General features: G+C 33.5%; 1 protein-coding gene across 5 annotated transcripts in view; it reads right to left on the reverse strand.

Annotated features, from left to right (window-relative positions):
• Window positions 1-13,278, reverse strand: part of dlc1 (DLC1 Rho GTPase activating protein) — a 225,431-nt gene that overhangs the window by 114,384 nt on the left and 97,769 nt on the right. The window contains exon 1 of one of the 5 annotated variants that reach the window (XR_015476441.1): window positions 7,557-7,783. The exons of 3 other annotated variants lie outside the window; for them this stretch is intronic. Coding sequence is in view for 1 of the 2 variants with exons in the window: in XM_087237001.1 (XP_087093127.1) it covers window positions 7,557-7,758 (202 nt within the window). In the remaining variant the exon portion in view is untranslated. Of the gene's footprint in view, window positions 1-7,556; window positions 7,784-13,278 lie in introns of those variants that run through there. One more of the 5 variants, XM_087237001.1, reaches the window with a different exon arrangement.

Below are 13,278 nucleotides of genomic sequence, written 5' to 3' on the forward strand. Positions count from 1 at the left end.
TTTATTCTTACTTTCTTTTTTCCAGAAACGTAACTGGTGGTGTTTTCCTCTCGCCGTGTTCTCACCTCCACGTGGCAACATAGATTTTTGTAAGTATAAGTTAAAAGATCTACACGTTAACATGTATAACATATTAGATGAACTTTTAATTAATGTTCAGTCAATGTAATATAAAATAGATTTTCAATATAATGCTGAAATTGATTAAAATTTATATAAAACAATATCAGTGTTATCGAAACTTGCTTTTAGCATTTTATACTGTAAAGCCTTGTATATAGAATAATAAAATTAAACAACAATTAAAATTAACTGAAATCAATGGGAGTTTACTTGCTTGATAGAAAGATGTAACAATCATCTTATTTTAAGGAGCCTGAAAATGAGTTTCCATTACAAATAAACTTTATAAGATTGTTAGTTTTTGCAGTGTAAAACAAGGTGATTGGTGTGGTCAAGAAGATAAATGTCTTTGAATCTGTTGGCTTTTAACAGAATGAAGATGTCAATGTGAGGCGAAATTGTGTGATGAGCTGTCTGAGCATCTACCTCAATGAAGACCTGGACACACTTGTTAAAGAATATGTGGTATGTATCAGAATAGTGTGCCAGTAATTTTTCCATCTAGATAATATGGATTGTTCATGAGAATGGAATGGACATTAGGACACACTGACCACCAGTATTTCAACATTGAGTCCATTGGGTTGTTTTGAATAAAAAAAATCATGCAAGGTAAATGGTGGTAGAGCTGTCACTCTGAGGGAATTAAATCCGCTTGGTCCAGAGGAACCTGAAGATGAAGTTGTCTGGGTTCTGGCACCCACATGCCCCTTCTCCGCCAGAAACAACAATCCTCGCTTAAACAACAAGGTGATGACACAGACATTTCCTAGTGCTCATGAAACTGAAATGATTTTACTGCATTGATATGATTTTGGAAATGTTTATTAAGAAGTGCCTTGTATCATCAGGATGCATGTTCTGGACTGTCTGCTTACGAACTCAAGCGCCTTGAGAACATCACGCACAAGGAAGCCTTCTTGTCGTCTCTGAAGATATGGCAAGTATGACTGTACGGTCCTTCTCTCCTTCTCCTTTCTTTCTTTTGTATTCACTTGTTATCTTACAGGTGTAACATAGATTTTAAAAATATATAAAACTAGATTTTGGTGGGTTCTTGTATTTTTTTTTAACAATGTAGTTTACAAAATATTGTAATTTCTGTCTTCATCCATTAGCACACCTTTTAGTATAATTATGGTTGCTGTCTATACAGAAAAAACAAGGAGATAATTATTCTTCTTTGTCTCGCCCGCTCTCTCTCTCTCTCTCTCTCTCTCTCTCTCAAAAGGTAGTGGAGGATCTGAGGCAGTCAGTGAAGCCAAAGCCCAATGTCAAAAGGTAAATAAAGCAGTACAATTAAAAGCATGGATCTTTTTACTGTTGGGGCTAATGGATGTGGAGTAAACTCTATCGTTTTATGTAATGATAGGAGCTTTATAGCAGTAAGTGACGTCATGGTGCACCTGCGGTTTATTAGAGTAATTTCATTGGAAGAAACCGCTTCATCAGGATGGAACTCTTAAAGGGATAGTTCACCCAAAAATTAAAAGTTTGTCATCAATTACTCACCTTCGTGTTGTTCCAAACCCGTATCACCTCCATTCATCTTTGGAACACAAATTAAGATATTTTGGATTTAATCTGAGAGCTTTCTGATCCTCCCATAGACATCACTAAAAATGCACATTTAAAGTCCACAAACATAAAGTCTTTATTTTTATAATTTTTTCAGCCAAAAAGTATTCTTGTTGCTTTATCATGTTAAAATTGAGTGACCCATGTCACATGGACTACATTAACTATGTTTTTAGTAGGTTTGTGTAATTTGAATGTGCACTTTCAGTGGTGTCTATGGGAGGATCAGATCCAAAATATCTTAATTTGTGTTCTGAAAATAAACAGAGCTGATATGGATTTGGAACAACACGAGGGTGAGTAAAAATTTTATTTTTGGGTGAACTATCCCTTTAAGTTTCAGGCTTGATGGACATACTACACTCTGCTCTACTATAATCTGACTTGATTGTCAGATTATAAATTGTTACATTGGCAGAAAGGTGCACAGCATTCATGAGAAGCGTCTCCATTTTTAGTTAACTTTTTTTAACTGCATTTTTTTGTGGCAGGTTAATGGCTTCATTGGAAGAAAAATCTCTGCAGTCTCCCCGGAAATCCCTCCGTTCTAAAATAGAAAACCTCACCCCAAGTGAAGGGTTGACCCATAATCAAGTGAGAACAAGACTAATACTTGTATAATTTTCAGATATTATATTGTTGTTGTTACATTAATAGGAAATTGCACAACTGGAGATAAAAATGCATTGTGTTGTTGTTAACTTATTATCCACAGCCTTGTGACTTTTATTTTTCCAGGCTTTTAGGGGGTGACCAGGTCTTAAGATCATTATCCTGAACTTGCATCCATTCCATTCTCATGAATGCTTATATGCTGTCTGCTTTAATGAAAAGATGTACGTATGTGTGTGTGCATGCGTGTGTGTGTAATATTATAAGTGTGTGTTTATACATTCCAGGACATTTAATCCAGAGAGGCAGAGGAAGACATGGCAGGAAAGACCATGGGCATCTACAAAGTACAATCAGAGGATCATGGTCAAGGTGATGGACGCTTCACTGATGTCCGTGTTGTGCTGGAAGGTGTGGAGGTTCTCCACAACCTGCAGAGTGTCACTCATGCATGGGTTATGTTATATGGCCTGATCTACGCGCTCAATTTGAACTACCCTAAAAGCCTGAAGTGTACATTTGAGGTGTACCAGAAAATCCTGATGGACCTGGACTCAACCAAGCTTTCCCCGAAAGTACAGACACTGAAACTGAAATTGCTCCAGTGATTTGGCTAAAAATAATAACTTATACAGCCCCTACCCATTTTTTTTTCACATTGTGCTCCAACCCAGAGATATGTTAAAATGATTTCCTAGTTCTATAATGATATGTTAATTAGCAACTGAAAATGGATCTCTGAGTACAGTTTTATTTTTTATTTATTTATTTGTTTGGGTGTCCAAGCAGTCATGTGATGTTCAAGTGTGGCTGTGTAAGTGGGTTCATATGGATGGTTTCCTAAATGTTGGCTGATGTTAACTTTGCTCAATCCAGAGTTTTGTATAAAAGATAAATATAAATAAATCTGGAATTTTCCAGTTGGTCTAATTCAATGTGATGCATTGTTTGATTTGGTTTAGTATATAAGCATACATTAAACATGATTCAAATAAATGTTATTTATATTTTTTAGTTACCCCGATTTAGTTCTCTTAATCATTATGCAATTTATACAATAAACTTTGTGTATTTTAAATAAATACACTTTTTATTATTAATTTAGAATAATTACACTTTACATGAACTAATTACGTAAACCTGAGGATTATGCATTTAAAATAAATAGGTTTTATTATCCTTATGAAAATAAATAGTATAAAGTTTATTTGGTAGATTTGTGTTAAAATTATGAAAAAAATATAAATGGGAATTTGTCATGTAATAAAATTACATAAATCTTAATTTTTGGATGAAATATTTCTGTGAGTGTGGAGAGACAGACTAAAATAAAATAAAATGAAATAACATTTAATTAAATCTAAATTAATAACTATAATTATTATTACATATAAATTAAATTTAATAAATTAATAAATTAAACTAGGTATAAATTTAAAAAATGAATAAAATAAAATTTTGGTGATTCATTCTGTTTTGGTAACCTTTGATAAACCAGAGACCAAGGAAAATAAATGAATGGATGAAAATAAAATAAAATAAAATAAAATAAAACAATCTGGGACAGGCCACTTTAGCTGAAAGATGAAAAAAAAACACCAACACAGATACATTAAAGCTTCAAAATATTATTAGAAACAGGCCTATTTTTAGATCACTTAAGTGTCAAACCCAGTCTATTTTTATTGGTTCATCTTTGAGAGAAAGATTCTACTTTTCTTCATACATTAGATGGGAACAAAGATTTAAATTTAATATTACAGAAACATTTGTAACATTTAATGATGTAACATTTTGTACATTAAACACATTTGAAGTAATTAATTAAAATAAAATTCATATAAAGCTAAATAGAAATATAATACTGGTAATAATAACAGAAAATGGAACCTATCAAAAACATTCACTATTTTAAAAGTCATTACTACTATTTTAAAAGTCATTACTAATACTACTACTACTACTACTTATAATAATAATAATAATAATAATAATAATAATAATAATAATAATAATAATAAAAGCTGAACCTAAATAAAATTGCTAAACCTGGATACCATAGTAAATGTTAGGTTGTTGCCCCTATATAGGTTAGGTTTTTGAATAAAGCATAGCACTGAATAAAGCATTAGACCCACTGCTACGGCTCATGAAAATTTCAGTGTTTGCTGCATCCAGTGGTTTCATGAGTGTCTCAGAGTTTCTTTTTCATCAAGATATGAAACTTATAAAAACATAAAAGAAATCTTAGCTGATAGCTTACTATCTGACATCTTTAATTGATGAGAAAGTGAAGTGCAAGAAGACTAGAGGTCCAGATGTTTGGGGTAAAACCTTAGAGACACACACACTCGCACGCACGCAAGCACGCACACACACACACACACAAGCATGCACACACACACAAACACACACACATACACACACACTCATGCAAAAGCAACAGAAAGGTAATCCATTCCTTGCTCTCTCTCTCCCTCTCTCTCTCTCTCTCTCTCTCTCGCTCTCGCTCTCTCTCTCACACACACACACACACACACACACACACACACACACACACACTAAATAAACCACTTATGATTTCCCAGCACTGACAATCTGACATCTTTAAAGCACTGCAATAATGACGAAGCATTTCCGGGCTGCTCTTCAGATCATAACAGTATCATCTTAAATCATAATGCATTCTGTGTGAAACACTGACGTCTACAATATATTAGTACTAAAGAATAGTCTGCATTACCAGGCAAAAAGGGACTCAAGAACCACGTTCATGTTGTGATTTTAGTAAAAACTTTACCTGGAAACCTGGTTCTAGAATCGATTGATTTGTTTATTCATCCATGTTGTTGTGATTTTTTTCTTTATGTGAAGGATTAATAATTATTTTTATTAACTAATATAAAATAAATATAAAGTCACATTTCTATTTCTGATCGTGTGATGAGTAGTCAATTTAAATTGACTCAATTATCCAGAATCAATTTTTACTGGTAACACTACTTGAATAGACATAAGGCTTTCATTACTGTCATATTTATAATGGCTTCATGGCAATCATGTTTATTACAGATTTATGACAAACTTTGTTGTCTTGGTAATGTCAAATTGTCATGACAAAGGCCAAAACAGGTTGTGATGTATCTGTTTATATTAAGTTGTCATAACAAACAATGCCATCTTTGCTTTTAAAATATCATAACTGAGCGAATGACACAATTTTCTTGTCAGCTTAGTCCCTTTATTAATCCGGGGTCGCCACAGCGGAATGAACTGCCAACTTAACCAGCAAGTTTTTTCACAGCGGATGCCCTTCCAGCCGCAACCCATCCCTGGGAAACATCCACACACACTCACTCTCACACACTTTTTCGAAGAACATCCTGGGATTTTTAAGAACCACAGAGAGTCAGCGCTCACTGATCAGTATAGAGTCTCCATTAGTATACTGGAGCGTTAGGACCACAACAGACTGACACCTCACTAACACCACTTTCGGCAGCAACATTGCTTTTCCATGTGGTCTCCCATCCAGGTACTCACCAGGCACAGCCCTGCTTAGCTTCAGTGGGTGACCATGTGAGAGTTGCAGAGAGCTAGCTGCCGGCAATTGTCACATAATCACACTTGATGACAGCTGTTATAAGCATGCATAAAATCTCATTCACATTCATGATAGGAATTAGTCTTAGGAATGTCCCTTCAAGTAAAGTGTTACCTTAGGATTTTGAGTTGATTAAGATTAGAATGGATTCTGAGTCATTGGGAGCGCAGCAAGTGAAACTGACTACTTGCCACACAAACATGAATAGAAATGTGACTTTAATTACAAGAAACATGATCATTTTAATAACCTTCATATGATGTGGCAATTCTGATGAGTAATTTGACAAAATAAAGAAAAAAATCACAACAAAACATGGATGATTAAACGGTATCACTTTACAATAAGGTTCATTAGTTAATGCATTTACTAACATGAACTAATCATGAACAACACATGTACAGCATTTATTAATCATAATTGAACATTTACTAATGCATTATTCACATCCAAGTCTATGCTTGTTAAAATTAGTTAATGCACCATGAGTTAACATGAACGAACAATGAACTACTGTATTTTCATAAACTAATGTTAACTAACATGAACAAATACAGTAGTAAATGTATGGTTTATTGGTTGTTCATGTTAGTAAATGCATTAATTAACATTAACTAATAAACCTTATTGTAAAGTGTGACCGATTAAACAAATCCATCGATTTTAGAACAGGAATCAGAATTTTAATCCAATAAATGTAAAAAAATAAGTAAAATAATAATAACATTAATAATAATAACGATAATGATAATAATACTACTAATAATAATGATAATAGAAAATAATAATAACAATAATGTGAATAATGATAGAAAAAATAATGTTAATACTACTACTACTAATAATAATGTTAATAATAGTAATAATAATAATAATGTTAATAATAATAATAATATTAGAAAAATAATATTAATACATATATAAAAATAATTATGAATAAAAATAAATAAATAAATATAATAAATAAACAAATATGCAGCACGACAAACCCATGTTTTTCTTATGTTTTGTTTGTGCCAATTACACATTTTAAATACATAAATAAATACATTTGACTCAGTAATTATCCAACTGTAAAAGAAGTATGAAGAAGCACACTGAAGTTAAAGTGAAAAACAGATTATATTGATTTATTTAAACCATACACATCATTCAAAGGTTTGGGACTACATGGTTTCCCCCAACCCGTGGACTTATTTCCAAAACATTCCTATATTATAATGTATATCATGTAAATATAGCAATAATAGATCCACAGTATGCAATGCCAGTTGCACTTTATTGAAATGTGCACTAGGTTAAATAAGATAACCATCCTACAAGGGTTAAGGTTAGGCTCAGTGGTAAGTTTAGGGACATCACCAATTAACTCCTAGTTTATGTAATGACGATGGTAATTACACACTATGTAGTTGTGAAACAGGATTCAAAATAGTACTACCCTGACACCTTAAATGACCCCCTATAGTATGTATTTAAGAAAAATAAAAACATTTGCAAATATGAACTGATTATCATCTCAATAAACAACTATGTTCACCAAACTAAAGCACAAATAATATAAAAAGGTCATATTCCTTCTCAGAAACATTTATTTTTGTATATACGCACATCAACATCCACATCCCCATCCTCTCACCTGTCAGCCTGAGGTCTTGTATGTTTCCATTTAAGAGATCCAGAGCTCTGCTCGTGGAGGATCTGATGTGTTCACTCAGAGATCTCTGAAGAAGCAGCAAATGCATGGATCTCGACATCTTCCCTGTCGCTTCTAGATTCTCATCCTCCTCCCTCAGTCTGCTTTCTACGTCCGGTTTAGCTTGCGGTGCTGCAGTGTGCATTAGGGAGTTTCTACTGCAATGCTCTCTCATCCAGTCCTGCGCTACTCTGCGTGTGTGCGTGTGTATGTGTGTGTGGGACAGAGTGCTTTCTGATTCAGGCCTCGGTGCCTGCGCAATGTGAATATTTCAAAAAGCCACATTTGTGTAATTTAAGTGCACTTTCTTGCTCTTTGTGTGTCCTTCAAGCCGCTACTTGTCTTCACGTTGTCAGTTTGCATTCTGAACATCTAAGTGGCTGTACCGATGGAGGCGAAACGTACGTCATCTGAATTCATCTCAGCGCATTCATTCATTCTGCTTGAGCAAGCATGTACTCTAACATGAGAGAAAGTCACAAACAATCACCCGATGCTAAGATTGCACACAGAAACACAAGAAAATAAGGTGTAGCACAGTGACAAGAAGCTTCCCTACAAAATTTACACTTTACAATAAGGTTTCATTACTGTATTTACTAACATGAAACATACTTGTACAGCACACTGTAGATTATAGGTCTTAAACTCGATTCCTGGAGGGCCGCAGCTCTGCAGTTTTGCTCCAACCCTTATCAAAAACAGCTGATCCAACTAATCAAGGTGTTCAAGACTACTAGAGACTACATAACAGGTGTGAGTTGGAGGTGGTTAGAGCTAAAATCTGCAGAACTGTGGCCCTCTAGGAATTGAGTTTGAGACTAATGCTGTAAATAATACCAGGTAATTACTTATCTGGTGTCTTGGTGGATCAGTGAGTAGGACGATCGCCTCACAGCGAGAACGTCGCTGGTTCGAGCCTCGGCTGGGTCAGTTGGCCTTTCTATGTGGAGTTTGCATGTTCTACCTGTGTTTGTGTGGGTTTCTTCCGGGTGGTCTGGGTACAGTCTAAAGACATGTGTTATAGGTGAATTGGGTAAGCTAAATTTTTCATAGTGTATTTGTGTGAATGAGTGTGTGTGTTGATGTTTCCCAGTGATGGGTTGCAGCTGGAAATAAAACATATGCTGGATAAGTTGGCGGTTAATAAAGCCGAAAAGAAAATGAATGAATGAATGAGTAAATCCATTTCCATATTTTGTGATTCACAAGTGTTTTTTGTTTATTTATGCTTGTGAATTGCATTTTGGAACCTTGGTCTTTGCTCTGTTGACATTTGATGTTGAAAACTCAACTCTACAGTTGAACAAAGTGACTCTTATTGACATTTTAATACTTTGAATAATAATATAGTGTATATGAAAGTACACTGTAAAACCCAGCAGTCAACTTTATTAAATGAAATGAGTGTATAGTGGTATAGTGTGGAAGGAGGGCTTTTTAGAAATGCTAGCTGAAACACCAGTGTGTACGTGGATCATTTTCGTTCTAAAATTACATTTTAAAACTTTTAAACTAAGACGTATTAGTGTAAACGGAGTCCAAGTGTGTATTTTTCACCAGTTGGTTGCTGCTGCGACGGGGGCGGGGCGAAGGATCGTGATGGCTGCTCAGCATTGTCTATAGGCCATCAGCAATGGACGATAGGAACGTCTATCAACCCAACCTTATAATCAACATTTACTAATGCAGTATTGACATTCAAAGTCGCATGTACTGTGAGTTAACACAAACTAATCATAAACAACTGTATTTTCATGTATTGATGAATAAGTACATTAACAAAAGCAATGTTCATTGATTTAAATACATTAAATAACATTAACTAAATGAACTTTATTGTAAAGTCTTACCAAATTAGATATGGTTATGTTTTAAGGCACAATACTTTTGAAGTATACAATATTTTACAATCGATGTAACATATCTTTTCCACTTGTAACTCTTTTTTGATGCTTTCCTAGCATAAGGATTCTAATGTATATGATGGGGGTTTCCACAGATTTGCTGCACCTGTAAAGACTCTAGAATACACAAGGCATGTCACTCATATAGTTTTTAATGGAGAAAAGTGTCAAAATGGCAAATAAAGCCCTGCCTACTAGTACAGGAGCCAATCATCGATCGCTATAGACTAAGGTTTCTCCGGGGGAGAAGCACGGACCAGACATGTGCTTTTACAACAGTTAGGTGGTCAACAAACACACTGGAATCTCAGCAATGACTTGCTTCACAGACATAAGAAATATATCCAGATAAAGCTTGAAATCTGTACTTTTAAATGAACCAAGTGCACCTGATAACAAAAGTTTTTTTGGTTTTGTAATCTGTATGAAATGAACGTGAGTTACAGTCCGTCCTGTCAAACGCACATCAAATGACAGCAAGTACTCAAACGCATAGTAACTAGTAAACAAAGAGTAGCTGTCATTTCTGGAGTAGTTTTGCTATCAAGACTAAGCTGTGGATTACTTCAGAAGAGCAGGGTGATCTGACAAAGCCTTATTCAGAGAATGATTATGTGTAACACGGCCATAAATGTAGTTGGTGTCATGATCTTGTTCTTTTCAAGTGCACATGCGCATTAGCTTGAGCAAACTGAAAATAATGCTGATTTTGTTTGATTTGAACATTTAAAAACGAAACTTATGAGATAGATGTTGTTTCATTTTATTGGTGGTTCCAAATACGCAATGTAATCGTAAGCTTGGCAAACATACAACCTGAGAGGTGTTTCAAAGATGGCCACCGAGTGAAATGACTTGTTTTAATGGGACTTCGACCTAGAAACCAGGTCCTTTTTTTTGTACCACTAGGGTGGAGGTTTCAAATGAGCAGTACTAACTTGACCAATGTAAACACTGAAGATTGGTCACCAGAACTAAAATGTGACTGTGATAAGTCACCTATATTTAATAGTTTCTTGCGTACACGGCAGATCAGTCACCAATGCTATATTACAATGTTTTGCAATTTAGTGAGGCGTGGTGGGGTTAGTTTGAGGGTTGGTGGTGAATCAAGCAAAAAAAGAAAAGAAAAAAAGAAAAGAAAATCAAGGAATAAAAAAACAATCAAGAAACCTTTTCACATATAATACTACTTGTACTTAAAAAAAAGCAGTTTAATTTCACAGTTTGGAACAGAACTCCATTTGTATGAAACGCCAAGCTTTTGTCTGGTTTATTTAATGTCTGAGTACATTTCTTGCTAATTTAAGTAAATCCACATTCCAAGTAAATCCTACTGTATATTGCTCTATCAGGCTCCAAGTGAACGTTATGTAACATTAATATTTAAATGAACTGGATTAGGCTAGTTAAACAATACCTGCTGTTTTACATGGATGCTGATAGCCACGCATACCCTTTGTGCAAGAAAAACAACAACAACAACCTTTTTGCAGTTAATAATATTCAGGATTAATTATTTGAGTCCACACTGACACTTAGCACACCACTCATTCATTTTAACTGTCATTGTGATTTATTGTTCAATACGTATATATTTATGGTTCATGAACTCAGCTTTCATATTATGATAATTAACCACCAAAGGACAAAAACTCATTTTATCATTTAATTTTATCGACTTTTTTAGTAAATATAACAGTGTTCAGCAATTTGCTAAGTAAGAGCAGCTCTGATATATCAAAAGTAATTGTTATGTTGAAGTGAAGGAGGCATGTGCTCTCTGTCTGTGCCTGAGAGTGTGTTTGTTGGGGTGTGAAATGACTAGGTTTGTGAGCATTCAAAGAGAGTTGATAAGTGAAGATAATAGTAACAAATGTGTGTTTAGAAGACTTTGCCAAAAGGACGTGAGTTTGGGATTAGTGCTTCTGCTTCCCCTGTAATGCACCAGTGAAGCGAGTGACCACTGCTAATTGTCCAGCAAAGAGATGCACTACAATAGAAACTTAAGAATAGCATGGTGAACACACACATACACACACACACACACACACACACACACACACACACACACACACACACACACACACACACACACACACACACACACACACACACACACACACACACACACACACACACATACACACACACACACACACACCTGCTAATTTACTTTATGACCTCTGAGTAAAGCTAGTGGAGATAAGGTTCATTTCTTCCTCTATCTCGCTTTTCCGCTGAAAAATGAAGACCAAGACTGATTAATCAATAAAGTCTATAGTAAAACAATAAATAAAATAAATAGAAAAATTACAATACTTTCACTGTCAATACATGAAAATGATAATAAACAGCCAAAAATTTTTTAATTAATTAATTAATTAATTTAAATGTATTAATTTACAGAGAATATATAAATATTTATTTATTTATTACCTGCAGTTAAATTATAGTATAAATTACAGATAATTAATGAAAAAATATATTTATTTATTTATTTATTTATTTATTTATTTATTTATTTATTTATTTATTTATTTATTTATTTATTTATTTATTTATTTATTTATTTATTTATTATCTGCAGTTAAATTTAAATGATAATTTCCCCCTTTAACTCCCCTGCAATAAGCATTTTAAAAGTTATATTGGAACCAATTTATGACATTTTAAGTTTTTAAAAATACACCACAGTAATTCAAGTAATTTTTGTAAATAGATGAAAACAAACAGTTTTTCTCAATTGCTTTTGCACATTTTTCATTCTCTAAACTGTGAGTGCAAATCTCAAAACTGTTTGCTGGAACTTCAGAACTTCATTGCATGTCTGCAAAATGTAGTTACTCCCCCAAAACATTTCTTCTTTGCTTCAAAATCAAGCCAATGTTTCAGTTATTTGGCCAAGGTCATTGAAAAATAAAGTGTATATGTCATAGTGTGAATGACATGCTCAAAATGATTAGCAGTTTTTTCACCACAGCAGTCAACCACGGAAATCAATAGTATCTGTTTGTCAACATTTATTTGTGTACAAATGCATTACATCCAAAGTGCAGTCTTGCTTGTTCAATTACTGTATTGTATATTTTACATTTATTATGTTATCCCAAACACATACAAAAAACTACAAAATAGCATGCATAAAAAAATAATAATAATAAGTGGACATCCTGTCATTCCTGTTGGCCTTACTAGAGATGACACTTTTTCCATTTGCTTCACAAGCATGTTACTGCAGTTCTGTATTGTGAATAGTGATTGTGATGTGGGCAATCAATCAATTAATCAATCAATCAATCCACCCATCCATCCATCATTTCTAATAACTGATTTATTTTATCTTTGCCATGATGACAGTAAATAATATTTGACTAGATATTTTTCAAGACACTTCTATACAGCTTAAAGTGACATTTAAAGGCTTTAATTAGGTTAACTAGGCAGGTTAGAGTAATTAAGCAAGTTATTGTAAAACAATGGTTTGTTCAGTAGACTTAAAAAAAAAGTTAGCTTAAAGGGGTTAATAATTTTGTCCTTAAAATAGATAAAAAAGAAATAAATTATATATATATATATATATATATATATATATATATATATATATATATATATATATATATATATATATATATATATATATATATATATATATACTAGCCAAAATAAAACAAACAAGACTTTATCCAAAAGAAAAAATATTATTAGACATGCTATGAAAATTTTATTGCTCTATTAAACATAATTTGGGAAATATT

Source organism: Danio rerio, chromosome 1 (assembly GCF_052040795.2).
Source record: "Danio rerio strain M-AB ecotype USA chromosome 1, GRCz13ab, whole genome shotgun sequence".
Classification (NCBI taxonomy): domain Eukaryota; kingdom Metazoa; phylum Chordata; class Actinopteri; order Cypriniformes; family Danionidae; genus Danio; species Danio rerio.